At 37.2% G+C, this 20,551-nt stretch overlaps 1 protein-coding gene across 3 annotated transcripts; it reads right to left on the bottom strand.

The window, feature by feature from the left end:
- Positions 1-3,476: 3,476 nt before the first annotated feature.
- On the bottom strand, positions 3,477-16,944 carry LOC104238350 (DNA polymerase zeta catalytic subunit). 3 transcript variants are annotated; one of them, XM_009792680.2, is made up of 15 exons: positions 16,721-16,942; positions 16,558-16,640; positions 15,185-15,242; positions 14,687-14,745; positions 14,463-14,575; positions 13,762-13,804; positions 13,105-13,173; positions 12,057-12,209; positions 11,777-11,948; positions 11,599-11,690; positions 11,110-11,487; positions 7,270-10,880; positions 5,759-6,062; positions 4,244-4,858; positions 3,477-3,931 (listed from the first exon to the last, which is right to left on the bottom strand). In XM_009792680.2, the coding sequence occupies exons 1-15, from the start codon at positions 16,830-16,832 to the stop codon at positions 3,758-3,760; spliced, it is 6,036 nt and encodes a 2,011-aa protein (XP_009790982.1). In that variant the 5' UTR covers positions 16,833-16,942; the 3' UTR covers positions 3,477-3,757. The 3 variants fall into 3 exon arrangements, with proteins under 3 accessions (XP_009790982.1, XP_070024531.1, XP_070024533.1); XM_070168430.1 differs by having other exon boundaries at positions 11,573-11,690; positions 11,773-11,948; XM_070168432.1 differs by lacking the exon at positions 3,477-3,931 and having other exon boundaries at positions 4,318-4,476; positions 4,572-4,858; positions 11,573-11,690; positions 11,773-11,948; positions 16,721-16,944.
- Between the last annotated feature and the right edge of the window lie 3,607 nt (positions 16,945-20,551).

Genomic DNA, 20,551 nt, shown 5'->3' on the forward strand with positions numbered 1-20,551 from the left:
CAAGAGGTGAAGGGTCGGTACGGAAGATGCCTTCTCCCTCACGACCATATCCCGAGAGGGACCTTCCATTTGAATCGGCTGAGGACCACCCCCTCGAACAGATTCAGTCAAAGTAAACTGCATTCCTGCAGCAGCGACAGCCTGTCAGAATGCAGGGACTAGGGCCCTCCGCCTGGAAGCTCCTCGACCTGTCGTCATGAAGAGTCAAATCAATAGATGGCATTGTATAACCAACGAAGTGATATAGGGGAAAATTTTTACCAAATGAAACTCTCGGGCCGTAACGTTTTACGAAGGCAGGCCAATCTTGGGTCTCCGTTGCATGGGGCAACAGACGGGCTACCCAATCCCTTATACCTGCAATAGGGTGGGATGGACGCCCCATAGCTACAAACGAGAAGCAAACAAACCCTATAATGAATGAAGAGGAAAAGAAAGAGTAAAATAAGTGGCGACACTTACGAGTCTCGTTCCACCACTCCGGGAACCTGGCGGGGTCGGAAACAATGTGTTCGGTTTTGACAAAAAAGTACTTATGCCAAAACTTGTGACTTGCTAAGTTGTCGGTCCCAACCACCAGCCCTTTTGTTCCACGGTGCCTCAAATTCACCATAGTGCCTCTATGGAAACTGGTCGAGAATAGGTGTAAGAGGTAGTGGATAGTAACCTCGCATCCCGCCAACTCCGTATACTTTGTCAACAACAGAAGTATCTTAAGTGTGTACGGTAAAAATTGCGCCGGGCAAACTTGATAGAATCTACAAAACTCTTCCACTAACGGAAGGAGGGGGAAAGAATGACTAATCACGAAAGGGTACTTATAAAAAGCACAGTACTCAGGCCTATGGACTTCCACGAAGTCCCTTCCCGCTGGAACCATGTCAACATGAACGGGGATGTTATACTTTGTACGGAGAGCGTTAATGTGAACTTGTTCCGTTTCAGAGAGCACGGGGCAGGAGTAGAAGGAGGATCCTTGAGGAAGTTGCTTCGAGACATGGGGTGTCTCGGCAGCAACTCCTCCACAGTGGGAAAACTATCCCCCTCTCCACCATCATATCTTCACTGCCAGAGGGGAGCGCCACATACAACGGGGCGGCCTCAGAAACCCCCTCACGAGATCGATCTGTTCTTGGCATTTCTTCGATGAAAAAGGTGTTAAAACAATAGAGAAGGTTGTGAACGAAGAATGGGAGAAGAAGAAGCAGAAGGTTGTTAGAACAAACTCGGGAGGAATGAGAAAGGATAACCAGAAACGAAATGGCCAAGAGTTTTTGAAAAAAACAAACTCTCCACCTATTTATAGGATTGGGTGGCGCCAGAATCGAAGCGGAAGGTTGCAGAGTGGCACCGAAATCGAAGCGGCAAGCCCTCAACCCCTATCTCGAAAACACGCATAATGATGACGCACGTGGAGATGACATCATTTCCCGATAAAATACATTATCTGGTGTCTTGCTGAGCACGCTGACCGCCCATTATTGGCCAAGCCGTAACGCATTGTAAGACCAAATTTCTCCATAAGAGCGAGTGGTGTCCGCTTATCGAGGACGCACCAAGTTGCAACCTCGACAAGCGGAGGGACTAACTGTATGGGTCCAAATTTGGACGACCACGAATGTTGATGAGTACGACAAGCGGCGAGATCCTCATAGCTCGACATCCTGCAAGGGACGACAGACGAGCGAACAAGAGACTGTACGACCTTTGCAGTAGTGTAGGTCCATTCGCAGGCATTAGGAATATTCTTTCGAATATTCTCTATGATTTGTCTTTTAGGGCTTAGAAGGGGTTTGACCCTTATATATATTGCATAAAGACAACCACCTTGTAAGTGGCTTCTTCTGTATTTTTCCAACTAAGAACACTTTGTTGTGATACTTGCTTACATAAGCAATTGATGTCATTACTGTTTGAGGATTCATCTTGATGAGGCCAAGAAATATCACCTTCTGTATTCACCTTGTGTATCTTTTGTTCTAGAGGTTATTATACTTAGCTAAGATTTACCCCTTCATTTTCTTAAATTAATTTATTCAAAGATCCCAATATCTTTTGAGTTAAACATCTACCACTAGCTAAATCAATAAGATATGATCGTTTTGATATTGATCATTATCTCCTTCAATTTCTCCATTCCGTCTGCTATTAGATGTCGCTTTAAAAATTCTAGGTAGTCAACAAGTATTAAACAAAGGGAACTTTGAATAGTTTAACTAAATGGCAGCTACGGACAAAGACAATTCAAAAGAACAGATACATCCACTACGTACATTCACCTGACAAGCTAACCCGAGAAGCGCACAAACTGCTTGACAAGATGTGTGTACCACTACCACAACAATGTTTTAAAAGGCGAGGGCGTGAAACGGAGCATTTTACTTAATAAGGGCGAGGCGAAAGCTTCGAGACATGGGACGTAAGCCCCACAGATCTTTAATATTTTTAAATTTATGAATTAATAATATAGCATTACAACACAATACAATATAAAGGATGCATTAAAAATTCAAGAAAACTAAAAAGAATTAAAGAAAATCATATAAAATAAAATATTTAGCATATTTTACAAGTATAAATAATACAATACGTTTAAAGTTACTATGAAATATAAATTAACTCCAATCTCTTAACTTTCAAATAATTAAAAATTATAATTTCTTCAAAAATGTTATCAAACTGCATATTTTACCTCTTTAAAAGTAATACACAATAAATTTTTTAATATTGTAATTTAAAATATTACTCCGTCATAAGTAAACATAAAATTATTTTTAAATAGTATAATAAAAAATTTATGATAATTTAAATTTATGATAATTTTGAGAGATATAGAACTAAGACATGAAGATCTATCAAGTAAAGAAATAAATTTTGGTTATCTATTTTTAGAAGAAATATTCAAATGATATTCACCCTCACGATGTTCCCAATTAGTAAGTATACAATAATATATTTCGTTATTTGAGTTATTCACAATTTTCATATTTCTATAGATAAAAAGAACTTTAATCATTCATTTGTTAAAGAATTTTGACAGTTAACAGTGCAAATTAGTGAATTCAACATATGATTTGCACAAGAACTATTGGGCGAGTCCCGAACGTTGAGCGTTAGGCGTGTTTAGGGCGCACCGTCGGGCGCCTAGGGGCGTAAGCCTCAGAGAACTAAGTCTCACACATAAGTCTCAAGATGTGTTGATAGTGCCCCGCCCCGGGGCGAGCCCCGAGGCGAGTCGCAAAAAAGCCTTTTAAACAGTGTACCACAGTACCAAGGTTGCTAGGAGTTTCGACAAGGAACTAAATACTTCTATGCCATTAATTCTATAATTACGGAACATTTTTCAGGTTTTCTTTTATTCTTAGATAATAAAAAGATAAATGGCAAAGATCTGGTGGCCACTGCCAACTACATTCTTGAGTCATTATCCGATGATAATCATATGGTGTAGCAGAACCGGATTCCCAGACATCAACTTACCACACAAGAATAACTTTTATTTTTTGTCAGGAAAATACAAATTTCTTTACAACATTTGAATTACATGTTCCATTACTAAATACTCCGATGAAAATCAGATTCGTAGTATACAAGGCTTAATTTATTTTACAGGACTATTAGAAGATCTACTAGGGAAAGTACATACATTTATATTTACAAAAAATTCATATAATGTGGTACAACATATGTATAAATTTTGTTCGTTAGATACCTAAATACCCTTCACACTACATCTTTGACGCAGAAGACGCATTAGTTAGAACCATTCCACGACACAACTGGGATAAAAACCTGCTTCTGTAGTAACAGCAGAAAGAGATCGCAGTTCTTTCTGGATTTTCCTCCTTTCGTAGAAAACAGAGCATGCAAGAGATATGCATTTCACCCCACTTTCTACAAGCCAATCTCCTCCTCCACAGTGCCGACATATCTAGAAGGATGTAATAATCATAAGCATGCATATCAGAGATAACATGCTGCGAAGTGTAAGAAAATTTTAAAATATTGTAGCCCAAGGGGGGAATTTCCCAGGAAAAAATGTGTTCTGTTTAGTGGATCATTATCATGGTTCTATCGATGACAAATATAAAGGAAGAAAGGAGAAGCTCAATAAGCAGGTAGGGGGAGAAGAAAAAAGGATCATTATCAACCCAGATTTTGCGGAGCCATATGTTTTTGTGCTAACATGTACCAATATCAATTTTATAAAAAGAAGATAATGCTCAATGAGTTAGATACTCACAGCAGCAAGGTGTTGGATGTTTCTTTCCAATATTGAAGTTCTTCCTGTTAATGCAGCTGCAACTACAGCTTCGTTTCTGGAACAGTTTTGACAGACGTAACTAGATGCCTGGATCAACTCACCGCATAGGATACAATGTTTTGACATATAGTAATAATCAATTCTAGTTCTGTGCGCATTTGCAGCAAATGGGTGACGTTTACCAGCAGCCTCCCGCTCCGGACGAGGCATATCTGAAAACCACTGATTCAAGTCAGCTCGAACGAGCCCAAATACTCGTTGCAGAGCTGGGATTATCTGTTTCTTGATATAATATATGTCATTCAACCTGTAAGGTGAATCAATCGAAAGAAGATCCAAGGGATCTACCACGACATCAGCCAGCCTGGCACCAGGTTCACCATGAACCACAACATAAGGTACTCTCTCTGCATACCGAGGTTCTGCCCTAGGGTCGACTCTCATTGCCTTAGTGGCAACAATTGCTGCTGGTGGAAGTGAAAAAGCCTGTGCAGAATAGGTGCCTAAGCGTACCTCTTTTGCAAAGACAAAATCCTGAAGAGATACTCTGCCTGATATAATCTTTTTCCACTGACGCACCAAGTAATGTTTCACCTGTGCACACATAAAAAGCATTTAAAACAGAATTAATAGATACTACATAGTTTAGAATTCCCATGAACATACACATCAAACTGACGGCATTAACAATAACTGTTTCAAGCCGAACAGAAAAAGGGTATCTAGTAATTTACTGGGAGTACTTTAAATTGAACTGGCTTGAGCTGTTGTAATACTTCCTCTCGTTGGTGTTTTACAGCTTCCGAACATAGGATTCACAAATAGCATTCACCATACAGATAAGTAAGATCAACTACATTTCAAGGCAAACTAGTTGGGTCGGCAACACAAATCATCCGCATCCCCAAATGGAAGAGGTGCATGCAGGTAAGCGATGTTCATCTGGAGTACTCTGTATAAAATCGCTTCAGAAGGGATTTCCTTCAGGGCTTAGCAATCAATGTAAGTTATACTTCATACTCTAGAGGGTTGAAGGAGTATGATGCTATGGTTATGATGAGATTTATAGGACTGAAGATAAATATTCAGCGAACACCTAACAAGCATATACACATAAAAAGAAGACTGCTTAACGTCAAATACCCGCCTGGTTCTAGAGAAGATTAGATAGAAATCAGTCATATTACTCTACCATAACTGTTGCTTAACATCAGCTCGACACTGTTCATTTTGCCTATTGATACTATGACAATGCCATGTACACGTAGGGAAATTTTACCCTGCTTAGACTGGCATCATGCAAAGAAGATGGTTAGTAAAATGCCTGAAAAATGTGTATGATAAGCCATTGACAGACATGTCCTTATCTGGCAGAACTTGCTATAGAGCCCCTAGCACTACTCAAGCATGTTCTCTAACTTTGTTGATTTTAAATATTCAACGAATTTAATAACACTGAAGGAAGCCACATAGGTCCGTACACATGAAGATTACCTTCTCAATATCTTTATATTCAAAAAAGACTCTTATAGAGCGCTCCATTATCTTGGACACAGCCCCACATGTATCTCTTCGTACTGTCTCAATACCTTTAGCATCAAACACTGGTTTGCTTTGGCCAAGGTTCTCGTAACTATAACCAACATATCGTTTCTTAGTAAGGAGGAAGCACGAATCGTAAACCTTTTCCATCTTTAACGTGACTGGATTTGGATTCATTGCAGTTACTTCTGATGCAATTTCATGACCAATTCTAAAAGCTTCTTCAATGGACCGTCCTTCAAGGAGTACAAACATGCTGCGAAAACAAAAGCATGGATCAACCTTGAAGAACGAGAACAAAACAATACTGGGAGAAATGAACTCTAAATTATCAAGGGCAACACATCAAATCTGATGAATGAATCCATGTTTTTTCCTTTTCTAATGTGACTGTATAAGGGTTCATTACAGGTGCAACCTTTGTGGCATACTTGTAAGCTTGTTTAACATGTATCCTTTGAGGAGAACAAAGATGCTACAAAGAAAATGAAATAACTTAACAGCTCGTGCTTCATATTGCAATAGAATAAACTACGTTTTGATTTGACAGCGAATCAGCAAAAGCTGGTTGCTGAACTTCTAGTCTACATTTCAACGTCTCTCTCTGAATCCTTCTCCAAAAGAATTCACTGACAAAATCAGATGTTTCTAAACTCAGAAATATCTCATACAAAATGCAGTCAAAACATGCTACTGCGGACTTGATTTTGTACTATACATGGACACTTCAAAACTGCTTTATAGCCAAAAATCAACAACCAATTTCCAGTAGCATTCACAGACAAGATCAGATGGTCGTTGAATTTTTTTATTTTTTTTTGATAATTGTGGTGTCCGGGCCAGCTTGCCGGCACCTCGACTAATTCCATCGGATACCTGCGACCTCTCACCAGCGACAGGTACTAGGTAACTCTCAGATGGTCGTTGAAATGAAAAACATCTCATACAGTGCAATCAAAACATGCTAGTGAGAACTTGATTATGTCCTAAATATAGACATCCCTTATCAATTCCAGTACCATCCCTTATCAGTTCCAGTACCATCCCTCATGTCCTAAACTATTTGGCAATCCTAACTTAGTTACCAATTCCAGTACCATCCCTTATCTACATATGACATTACAGATCACAGAGTAGCTCAGTCAGACACAAAAAGTGCAAAGTCGGCAAGCCACAAAAATTATTAGACTTTCTGCTAGACTGATTGGATAAAAAATAATCTTCAAGCCAGCAAGTGTGTGTGCATGAATAAACTCATTTCATCATCATTACATGTTTCAATAAAGCTTGCATTACATGGCTTCTATATTATTTTCCATTACATTACACCTCCTTGTTATTTCGTGTAACTCAAAACCATGTAGCATTTCAAGATCAATGCAAGTATTAGATATCTATTACTGCTTGTTGAGATTTTAAAACCTGGCAAGCATTTCAAATAGATAGTCGGCTTAAACTAATACCTGTCTGTATCACCATATATGACTTTAGCATTCCACCTATCATTTGTGTTAACAAATGAAATTGCACTTTCCAATGTTCTACGGGCACACTGGACAATACTGTCAGCGAGCTCAGCACAGGGCATGCGTCCACTAAATCCAGCAGCTGTATACCCATAGGTCACATTGGCTATTAGCTTCAAAGCAAGTTGCCTCGCATTGAATATCCGATGAAGAACTTGCTGTCCAGGAGCCAATTTCTTCATTGCTGTTTTAACCATAATCCTAGTATCTAAAATTTCTTCCAATAAGCGAGGTAATACCCCCTTCCGGACCTTGGGAGGCACATACATAACACCATTTGGAGTGAGCAGTATTTCATCCTTTAAATTATGCATCACATTTTTATCAGGTGAATATGAACTAACACCGAGGATATTAGTTTTTGCAGAAGTAACTTTACCAAGGCAAGTACAGAAGCAGAGGTTATATGCAATTATCATAGATGGATAAAGTGATTGAAAATCCAAAACGACAACAGGGTCTGCATAAAATCCAGATTTTGGTTCCAAGACAAGGGGTATACATTCCATGGCAGGTTGAGAAGCAACTTGTTGGTTTCCAGGAGCAATAGCAACATAATTTTGTGCATGAGCCAGCCTCAGAAACATTGATTCAACACGGTACTGTGAACCCCTTGAAAGAACTGAAAAAAAGTCAATGCCAAAAATCCGTGCAAGCTCTGATGTTCTATTTACCACGTCAAGTTGATTCATGATATGAAGGTTCAGCTTTGCCCTCTCTAAAACATACTCTATACATCTGTATCTTGAATGTCCAGGACCACTTAAAAACCAATTTGTCAATACCTTGGTAGGAATATATGGAACTTTCCGTCTCAGCACTGCTTCAGCCACAGCTTCAAGCGTGTACAAGTTCAGCTTCACTTCGCCACGCATCAACCGCCAAATGTTAAGGACAATTCTACCCCCAACATGGACACCACTGGCGTGAGTTCGGCCCCATTCATCATCAATTATTGCAGCATCTTCATGAAACATTGGGTCAGTTGCAACTGCTTCAGAAAAAACATCACTTAGTTTTCCTCCTTCAGATTCTCCAGAAACTATATTGCCCTCTGATGGAGTGCGAGATATTTTGTTAAGCAAACCAATGCCAAGGTATGCAGCCCGTTCAGCAAGAAACCCAAGGGAACCGCCTTGAATATCCCAGCCCATAAGTATGTCTGGGTCAAAAGAATTAATCATCTTTATGAAATGAACAAATACTTGCCTCTCTTCAGAGAAAGTGAAAACTTTACACTCAGATAATCCATCAAGGTCTTTTTGAACAGATTCACCATTGCAATGCACAAGTACGCGAGTATCAGATCTTAGATCATCATCTTCCTGGAAAACGAGAACAACAATTCTTATGGCATCAACTCGAGGATCAGGTCTCAGATCACCCCTGGATTCTGCTTGGACCTCTATGCTCAATATTGTTAACTGCTGTCCACAACCGATACTAGAAGGGTCCCGAAAACCAGTTTGACTTAAAGGAGTTAGCCTTGATTTTCCATCAGGACCGGATATCTGGGAGAGATCTTGAGAGCCACGCATTGATGGTTCACATTTCAAGATAATATCTTCATTTTGTTGTTTTATTCTAGCATGGGGAGAAACAGAATTCATTAGTACACTATTGCTTTCCTGATAAGTTTCTTTAGCTTGAAGATCATTTGGATTTGGTTCTGAAGCAGAGACAGAATCCATCAAAGGTTGATCACCAAAGGTGGATTGAGAACCCTGTGATTCTGCTACATCATCAGAGCAAACCTTTATTGACGGGTACACTGGTGGACCAGAAACTACATTCATTTTAGAAGATTCTATACAATCAAGTGACAGCCATTGTTGAACACATTCACTTCGTGGTGGTGAATATACAGGAGTCAGCATGTATAAATAAGACCCATCATTTTGATAGTGAATGGGTACACCCAACATGTTGTCTTGACAATGAATGTAGTTGCTTGTTCCAGAACTAGTACTGCAAATCTTTTCTCCTGCTAGGCATTTCCCCTCAAAGAAAGGGGAGCATTCATTTAAACCTCTATCCTTGGCACATGTCCTTGTTTTATTTCTCTTGTTCCCCACATGGTAACTAGGGGCACCACATGCTAACTGAGCATTCCGTCCAGGTTCATCTGTGAACTCCACCTTAGGAGGTTTCTTGATGAAGGTCATGCCTATAAGTTCCACAGAGTCACCAGATACACCAGTTACTGCAGATGTTGGACTATTAGGACCAACAGGAGATTGACTTAAACCTACTGCATTTTTTTGCAGCAATTTCCCAAAACCAGTAAATTTACCTTCAGTTTCAGATGCGAACTGAGAATATGGAGCAAATACAGAAGCACAAAGATCAGAATTTGAAGTTTTAGTACATTTCACACAGCTGTCAACATTTTCGCGACTAGAGCATCCACAGCTTCCCATGTAAATGGCAGATTTTTTATTCTCAACATCAGGAAGCTGGAATAGTTCTTTAGTCCCCTGTGAGGTGGATGCATCACTAGTTCCATAATTTTGCAAACTTGCAGATGTTCTGCTGACAACATCAACATGAGGTCCTTCAGAAGAAAGAAACACTCCATCTTTTAATGCATTTGCCAGCAGAGAGCAGGATGAAAGAGGCAACTTACCATATGAAGGACAATTAGATTTGTCAGCTTTGATATCACCAGGATCAGCCTGCATCTGAAGTGCAAGACATGAGTTCCTCTCATGACATTCTTTTGGTTGATCCGTGAATGCTGATCGAGATATCAAGGAATCAAGAGGCATTTTCTCTTTCTCATCATGTCTGGATTCTGCATAAAGAAAAGAATCTTCTTTTCCTTTTGCACCAAGTTGTACTTTTTTTACCTGATTTTCATACTCAGGAGACTCAGCATGATAGGATCTTTTTACCCTCATCAAATCACGCGTAGAGCATTCAACTATCATACTAGCTTCCATTTCACAATTAGCAGATGCATTCAAACTTCCCGTTAGAAAATTAGGGTATTTGTTAAAACTCATGTGAGAAGAAGTTCCTCTGTCATCTCTTTCGCCACAAATGTGATTGCTAGATGTGTTAGCTGGATTTGGATGTGAACAATCATTCACATTTTGACCCAAAGAAATGGGTAAAGAGCACCATCCTGGTTTTTTCTTTTTGTGTTTATTGCTAATGGCTAAACTAGCATTATTCAATGAATCTGCTTGGGAAGATGTTCCGAGTTTTCTATGTGGGCTTGGATCATCATTGGAGCCATCCAGCTGAGGAATCATCACAGCCGGCGAACTTCTGCACGAACGATCACTGCTGATGGACTCAGAAGCTTTTTTGTCTAATTCTTCAAAATGACAACCATGAACAGAATCAAGAATGTCCTCACACTCTTGCTGAGATTCATTCTCATAGGCCACATTTGCCTTCTCCAACACCGTATTAATAGTCGCTGCTGGCATTAAAGGACTCAAAATGATTTCCCGAGCAAGGTCATCATCGGAGTTTATGTCCTCTGAAGCTTGAGAAGATGCAAGCCAATTTAGAAGTCTCAAGGCATCCTGATCTGAAGCCTAAATTGCAAACAATATGAATCAGAAATGGATTCTGAAGATTACGAATTGGTTACTTGGAAGAGCTAAGAAATGTAATGCAAAGAAAAACAAAATAAAAAAATGCTCAGCATGTCCAACCAGAGATCACATCCAAGCAAAGCATGAGCCCTAGTAAACAAAGTAACAACATCTAAAACAAAATCCATCTTGCATAGAATGAGCAAGAGTTAACCAGGAGCTAATTTACCTTCAAATCCTGTGATGGTACCACGGAAACAGCTGTTTTCAATTTATCAGCTAACATCTGCTTGGGACATGCATCCGTTTTCTCCCTTGATTCAACAACAACATGATCTTGAAATAACCCTTCTTCTGAGCATCGGGATGGTTCCCGTATACTATTTAAAGAGCCACAATGTACATGTTTGGCAACGCTCCCATCATTCATTGATGAGTTGATTGACTGCGGAATATCAGAAGAAGTGTTCACATCATTGCTTAATTCCATTAGAATCTCTTCATATCCAAGCCCATGAGAAAGTGTTCTCAAGACATCATCTCGAAGGGGTTTACCAGGATCAGGAGGCAAGCCCACTTCGTGCACCCCATTCCTTGCAAACTCCTCCTGATACAAGAAAATAGCATATAAAATACACCAGAATGATTTAAAAAATCGAATGGACCTCAATAAAATAAAAAATCAAATGGACCTCAATAAACTTGGCTATTGACAAACCTCCCAAATTGGTATTAGTGACTGAACCATTTTCTCTTGGGAGCTGGTCTGTGAAAGGGACATACAGGATATAAACTGCTGATTCAGAATTGCTGCATAAGCATATAACGAACTTAGCAATTAAGCCAAAGGTGCAAATACATAAAAGTTGTCTATCAAGTCATGAAAACCAACCAACCATCAACAATAGCATCTCCTTCAAGTTCAGAGATACTTTGTCGCTTAATGTTAGGGATATCCGGATCTGTTGAAGGATCAGCCTGACTAGAGCCTGTCCATATCCAATTGTCCGGAATTGTAGAAGACACCCAAATTGGTGTGTTGAAACAAGCCTCACCACCTAAATCAACCTAATAGAAAGTTCCCGTGACACTGGGTAATCAATATTTTATGCTTTAATTTGTAGCAGGATTAAACTAACAGAACATGTATCTACTGTAGTGTGAATGCACTTTTACCTGAAACTCTGCAGTCATGGAAGTGGACATATCAGAATACCTTCTTCTGTCAAAGCATTTAGCCTTTCTTGGAGAGAAAGTATCTGGTATTGGATTGCGGAACTTCATCTTTGATACATGTAGATGACCCATCCCATACAAGTTATAGTCAACCTGCACGTTTTATGCATGAAAGGGAAGAGAACATGTTATAACTAAGCCAGAGAGAGAATTAAGCAAGGGAATCTCAAATTCTATTAGAAAGTAAGGCTGCATTCTAATGCACTTGTAAAGATAGTATATGACATCCACCTATGCAGAAATTTTAGGAACTAAGATGCCATATCTTCATACTTCAGTGCATGTCCAACACCACCAGTTATTAACAACGAGAGTCTACCCAAAAAGAAAATCGTAAAAGTAAACTATCATGATATATGGAGACAAGTACACAGCAGCATATCTTGATGTAAATATTTTCAGTTAACCACAAAATCTGAAATAAAAAAGAAAGAAAGAGATCAGACAGTTTGCTTTCTTAGTTTTGGGAAATCACTAAAACATTTCTTCTTAAGAGTCAACTACTTTACTTTTTTAGTTTTGAATCACTTATTTTTCAAATTTAACAATATATTTACAGTTTGCTTTCTTAGTTTTGAGTAATCAACCTAGATTTCTGAAACTAAGAATCAGCGGTTGACAATAGAATAAAATAACAGGTGAAACATGTTCTGATATCAGTTTGAGATCTGACACGGGGACCTCAAGAATAACACCAACAAAAAATTACAAAAAGAGCCTATAGCTTCTGATATTCACAAAGAGAGCCAAGTAAAACAGTCAATTGCTTTAATGCACAGGTGATCATCACAAGATGAACTTGCTGCGAATACTAGTTTGTCTAACTGCCCAATTAACAATTTTTACATCTCTATTCGCCTTTTAAGTACTTCTAAACTTGATATATGCTTGAGATAGAACTTTCCCACTGCCCCTGGAAAAATTTTAACCCCCATCACTTTAGTATGTCATATAGGAGTTTACTATCCATGAATTAAAAGGTAGTTACCAGGAATTGAAGAAGGAAAGGTATATGAGATTCGTGGGGCTGTAATGACTTATCCATTACTGCACCTCCCTGCATAAAAGGAACAGAAAAATTTAATGATAACAATAAAATATAAAATGATTGCCCATCCTTCAATTCCTAAGGTATTAAGGGCATTGAGAGAAACTTCAGGTGTCAAGGAGACAGGTGTTTCTTTGCCAGTAACAACATTAAGCTAGCAGATATATCACACTCTAATTTACCAAGGAATAAATTAACTATTTTTGTGTAGACCAAGCACCACAGTGTGAGAAAAAAAAACTCTAGTTAAGATTATGCATGAGACTGGTGAAGTATGTTTGGGCAAAAAAAAAACGTAACATGCACCAAGAATATATCTTACTTTAATGCAAGAGACTGGCGATATATCAAACTCTAGTTAAAGTAATAAATTTTATTAAATGTTTGGGCCAAAAAAAAGCCCATATATCAAAAAGTTGAAAACCTACAAAAAGAGAAACTATAACATGCACCTTATCACGTAAAAATATGTCTTGCCTAAATTTCTACATCACGAATCACAAAGGCACGATGTTAGGAAATTTCGGATGTAAGCAAATGTTAGCTCTGTTATGTTTGACCAAAATACCTAGAATAATAAGGACTCATAACACGTACCAGAAGAAGATTGGCAGCACGCGAGACATCCTGTGGATGATAGCTTATATTTATGTCAAGGAACTCATAGGCAAACCTCAAAATAAATAAAGACATGAGCACAACACCAAATAGTTTCTCAAGCAATATTATGTGTCTCATTTTATCTGACCTGCTTTCTATTTTGGTGCATCCCAAAAATATTACCTCGTTCCTACAATGAAAGCATTTTTTTGTCCAGAAATTCAAACTAATATGAAGTAATACAAGTTTATATTACTTCAAATTTGAAGTTACATGAAGTAATACAAGTTTATATTACTTCAAATTTGAAGTTACATCTTCTCAAGCAACTCTTAAATTTTTCACGCCTTAAACGCTTCCCTACCAGGCTCGATATAATAATCATTCCAGCATTTTACACTAAAAACTTCGTGAAAATCATACCAGCATGTATAAAATGAGATGGAGAGAGTATAAGAAAACTACATACTAAACTCTTTACTAGTCATCCTAAAAGAATAAGAAGCTTCATTCCATAGCAGGTTGAATGACTATCCAGGGAAAGTTATTTAACGAACCCCAAGGCTTGAAGAAAAAAAAAAAAAGAGACAGAGGAACACCTAGCCATACTTATTATTGAATTTACTATGCCTGTTTACCACCTAATTACATTAATTCTCAGCAAACAATCACTGGCACAAGGTAAAATCATAGGATACAGATAGATCTTCACAAACAGTTCCTCAGAAGAATGATAACCATAAAACTTCCTTGCTCGTACAAGGCTGCAGCCATGGACATGTTGACGTTTTGAGCCAGCATTGCCTTTAAGCTGAAAGAAAATTTAAAACAAGTTCATGCATAAGTTGAAGCAGCAATTTGCAGAAAAGTGTCACCTGTAAATTCAAATGCTTAGATGACACTCCACTGCGATCAGACTTACCTTGAGCGCCTTCTCAAGAGCAAGAGCTAGAGCATTCGTGCATTCACTCCCTAGCCGATCTTGAATCCAGAAAATTAAATACAAGAAACATAGTGAAAGATCAATGTTAGTAGAAACGAAATTATCCAGTCAGCCTCTAAAATTTATTATACCTGCCCAATTTTGTGTTTACTTGTGCTGATTACATTCTACACACTAGGTGAACTACTAACGCACCCCAGAGTTTCATACTACAAAAACCTAATGAAAATCACTCAAAGTGCATAACTCAAGGCATTCCAAAAGTTTTTAACATTTTCCAATTGAAACTTCCTTTTTTCTTTTAGATGAAATTTGAAACTTCTTTTTGGATTAACCAAAATAAAGGCATTCCAATAAACAGTTTCTCCTCTTATAAGTAACGAGTTTTGGGATCAAACACATACCAGTTCCCCTTCCTCTAACTCTCCACACCATGGGCCCGGAAAAAAAGAGAGAGAAATTAAAAGGTACATTTACCTTTTTGATCTGATTGGAGGAAGAGATCTGACCATGGAACATAAAAATAAGGCAGAGCCTGCAACATGATGCATGTTAGTTCAGCCAGAAAGTCAAGAGCAAATATTCTGTATGGAAAAGTTAACTTGTTCAATTTCATGTCAACAACTTTTTATGAGAAGGGTGGCAAAGAATATTTCATGCCAAGACAAAACAGGATTAAACAAAAAAAATCTTTAACAGACAAGCATTCTTCTCCTTTAAGCATGCAATCTTTTTTTTAATTAGAACGTGCCAACAGCAAATAACAATTCACCCCCCTTCTTATAAGATCCTTCTTATAATCCTACTCAAAGGATTAAAGCATCTTGTTGAAAATGATAATTTTTCACGAAACTAGAAAGATAACTCTCCTTTTAATATAATAAAACAAATCTTGATCAACATCAAAACATTTGTCGTCGAGAACTGATAAAATATCATTCATGTTCGCTGTAGCACTAGCAATTCCAATCACTTTGCTAGGTATATTCATATCGCAGAGCACTCCTACGACATTCCTCTATTTCATCCATCCTATCATAACTTTACCTATTACATCTTCATCTTATGTCATTCTCCGAGAAAACTGAGTCTAGATATCTGAATAGTCAACATTTAGACACTACAATCTCATCTTATCTCATTCCACCTCATTCTTCTTATGGGTCTAATCTTGCAGTGCATATGTTCTATCCTACTTCTAGTCATCCTAAAGCTCTTACTCCCTTAGTGTTTCTCCATATTTCTAACTTTTGGTTGACTCCCTCGCTAATTTTCTCATTAACAGAATTTAATCTGCAAATAGCATGCATTACAATATCTCATCATATATAATACTGGTTGACTAATCTATAACTAGGGTAAACAAGTTCAGTCTCAAAGCCCTTGGTGTAAAATTATAGTTCCAAGAAACTCCCATGTATCTCTTCTCACTGTTCTCACAATTTTCATCACTCTTTCAAACAAATCTTTTATGGAATTTATATACCTAGAATGAATTGCTTTCTTCTTAGTCACCCACCACTGGATTTTTCCTGGCACTATATTATATTCTCTCCTCCACATCAAAAATAAATTATTATGTAGGGATCCTTCTTTCACTCGCTACATTTTTTAATAAATCTACCAAATATTAATCCATATTAGTTAACCTTGTAATGTCCTTAAATTTATCCTCTGCCACTATTTCCCAAAATATCATCGTGTGACAACTTTACTAACTATAGTTGGCATAATTTTGAATGTCTAATTTTCCTTATACATCAAAACCTAAGTACTACTATTTCTCCACTTGTTTGGTCTTTGGAATAAGAAATACTAAAAATTGTAAAGAATAAAGTAAAAATTCTTACTCCATGAAGGTGCAAACAGGTCTTCTGGCCAGCTGGAGTGGCACCATACACTCTGATCACAGGAACCTCATTAACTCTCCCACCTGTTCCAAGGAAGACGAAATTAACGATCACAAAAATGTGATGTGCGTCCTAATTCAAGCGTGCGAGTAGTTACGCATACCTTGGAAACTGCTGTAACAAATGTCGAAGCCAGGAATTGGAGCGGCCATGTAATAGTCTATTGAAACAATTCGAACACTGAAGAAGTTCGAATCGGTCTGAGAATCCCCCATTTTCTTCTTCAATTTCCTGCTTCATCTGCTTTTGGAATTGGTGGTAAAGTCCCGTTTGGCGCCGCTTTTGCGCTTTTATATGAGGAGCGTTTGGGGAACTTTTTTATTTTTCCTTTCAAGTTTTGGAAACTTACCTCGCAAGATTTGTGTCGGTAGGTCCGGGCCCATTCTGCCCCGTCAATGTATAGGATTATTTAGGAAGAATTTATGGAGTCTACTATTAAACTAAAACTAATTATCCGGTTATGCCCACTTGAATAATAACTATTATACATGTCTATCCCATATAAAATTATTACATATTCATCCATTAAGAAAGTTTTTAAAGACTTCAGGGCCAACGAATCTATACCTAACCTATATGAGACCTTTCTTCCTTCAATCCAAAGTAAGAAACATTTTATTTCTCTTTTCATCGATTTTCTCTCTTTGTTCTTGCTTCTATCTTCGTAAGTAAAATTATTTATCTGATAGGCTATATTTTTATAATATTCACAAAGTAAAATATTGATAATTAATGGGAGCAAGGAGTAGCAGTTTTTGTTTAGTTATGTGATGATTTTGTGTATACAAAAAATTAGATTTGCTCAATATCTATAAATTATAATTCAATTAACTCACTACACGCATGTAGTTTAATTTTCTCTTGCTGAATGAAATCATCGCCTATTGAATACCTTTCATCGCCACAAAATGCTCTCTCCCTCCCTATAAATTTTATATTTTCTCGTCGCTAATTATTCTAGTTCGAGTCATTTCCTGAAAAAATTTAATTATGATTCTGTTGCTATTAAATATTGCTTATAGTACCTTTTGAAAATTCATACTGAAATTTGATCGCAGTTGGAGCTGATCTGAAGTGATCGAGATCGAAATTTTCAGCTGAAAATCGAAAAAGAACACAATTACATAGCAATATACTACTATTGTATACAATATGTTGTAGAAGTATATAGCTATACTACAATAGTATATTGTTATAGTATATAATATACTACAACGGTATATTGTAATAATCGAAGAAGAACACAGTTACCTAGCAGTATACTGCTACAGTATATAATATACTATATGAGTATATAGTTATACTGCAACAGTATACTATTATAGTATACAATATATTATTATAGTATATACTATAATAATATTCAATATATTGTAACAGTATGATGTAATAGTATACTTATTACCCGTAAATTCACTTGTCTTTTCCCTTTTAATTTACTTTAAGTTTTTACCCTACGTGAGGGGCAAATTAAAAATGCCAAAAAAAAATATTATAGCATGATATATAATGTAATGGTATACTCTTACAATTAGATCCTTTTAGAATTTTTTGAAATTTTTATTGACAAGTGATATTATTTCAGTTTAATAATTGAATAAAAAAAATTTAACTCTTTGCGCACAATTGTATACCCTGTTGGTATATCTATATACTATACTGGTATCATATGTTAGTTAATATTTTTTGGTTATATTAGCTACATTTAATTGGCACACAGTTTAATTTTTCTTTAGTAATAGTATAAAAAAAGAATAATAAAAAATAGTAAAAACGGTAAATGAAATTAGATTATGAAGAGAGAAAAGAATATAAAAAAAGAAGTTAAATGAAATTAAAAAAGGAAAAAAGAAAAAAGTAAGAAGAAAACGAGAAAAGAAAAAGAAAAAAAAAAAGAGAAAAGAAAAAAAAAGAAAAAAAAGAAAAAGAAAAGAAGCATAGAATTAAAAAGAATTGGAGAATAAAGAAAAAATTCTCCACAAAAACTACTATGGGTAGGAAATATAATTAATTTATGGGTAGAAAAATAAATGGGTAAATAGTTTTGTTTTTGTGGGTAACTATGTCAAAACCCATTATTTAGTGGGCGTTTGGACATAATAATTGTAAAATTCCAAAAAAAAATGTGAAAAAAAAAATTCAAGTGAAAATGATATTTGAAATTTATAAAAAATTGTGTTTGGACATGAATATAATTTTGGGTCGTTTTGAATTTTTGTGAGTGGTGAAAATTTTGAAAAACAGCTTTTTAGAGTTTTTCAATTTTTCGAAAATTTTCAAAATGCATCTTCAAGTGAAAATTAGAAATTTTATGAACAAACGCTGATTTCGAAAAAAAAGTAAAAACATATTATAAAATAGAGGGGAAAAAAATCTATGTCCAAATGGGCTCTCAGGAGTATATATGAAAGGAATTTTTACATTCCTATGCCATATAGGAAACTATATTACCCTCAATGTTTAAGGTTTGATATAATTATATTTAGTATACCTAATTACCAATTATATACCATTAGTGGTTTTTAAGGGTATTAATTACACTCCTAATTTAATGGTACTGTATACTCCTTCTAATACCACTCCCCTCACGTTTCTCTCTCCAATTCTCACACCTTCACCGACGTTTCCCTCCCACACCCATGATTTCTTGTGACGACCCAAAAGGGTCATCACCTGTTTCTAATTGAAATCTGTGTCTCCGAGGCCCTGAAAACCTCATTTAGAGTCGCCTCGATTTGTGTGCACAATCCGGGCGCGTAGCCGGAAAACTTAAATGTGAAATCTTGTGAAAATTGCTAAGTTTTGATCTCGAAATGAATAAATTTGACTTTGGTCAACATTTTAGGTAAACGGACTCGGACCCGTGATTTGACGATCCCGGAGGGTCCGTAGGAAAATATGGGACTCGGATGTATGCCCGGAATCGAATTCCGAGGTCCCCAGCCCGAGTTATGAATTTTAAGTGAAATTGTTCTCTGAAAATGTTTAAAGAAAATGGAAATGAAATATGATAGAAAGCAATGGTATCGGGCCCGTGTTTTGGTTCCGGCGCCCGGTACGAGTCTTACATATGTTTTGAATCACTCCTGTAAAGTTTGGTAAAAAACGGACGTCGTTTGACGTGATCCGGACCCAAATTGGGAGAATTGATGTTTAAAAGGAAATCTGAGAAATTTCATTGATCTTGAGGCTCAATTCGATGTTCATGATGTTATATTGGTGATGTGATCACACGAATATGTTCGTAGGGTGTTTTTGAGGTAGTGTGCATGCTTGGTTTAGAGTTTCGAGGGCTCGGGTGAGTTTCTAATAGGTTCCGGGATGCCTTAGGCTTTAAAAGATCAGATGTTGCAGGTTCAGGAATTTTCATAGGTCTCTGAACCCTCTTGCACGGTCCGCGAGCAATCACGTGCGGCCGCAGTCGCCTTGAGCGGTCCGCGGTGGGTGTTGTGCGGCCGCGGTCAGCTTGGTACGGTCTGCACGGGGCAATGATCCGCATGTCTTCAGGGAACTTGCGTGGTCGCGGTCCACGGTGGGAACTTCAGAGGGGTATAAATACACGTGAATTTCAGTTATTTACACTTTTCAAAACCCCAAAACATAAGAGGCGATTTTCCAAACAACTTTTCTTCTCCGAAACGATTGGTAAGTGATTTCTAACTTATTTTCTTCACTTCTTAACATCTTTTAACATGATTTCAACTTCAAATCAAAGATTTTCATGGGGAAATTGGGTGATGTGGGTAGAACCTAGGTTTTTCTAAAATTAGAGATTTGGACCTCAATTTGAGGTCTGATTTCAAAATAAACCATATATTTGAATTTGTGGGGGAATGGGTAATCGGGTTTTGGTCTGAACCTTGGGTTGGGACCACGTGGGCCCGGGGGTGAATATTTGACTTTTGGGTAAAACTTTGAAAAACTCATTTTCATG

The sequence above is a fragment of the Nicotiana sylvestris genome, chromosome 1, assembly GCF_000393655.2.
Source record: "Nicotiana sylvestris chromosome 1, ASM39365v2, whole genome shotgun sequence".
Lineage (NCBI taxonomy): Eukaryota > Viridiplantae > Streptophyta > Magnoliopsida > Solanales > Solanaceae > Nicotiana > Nicotiana sylvestris.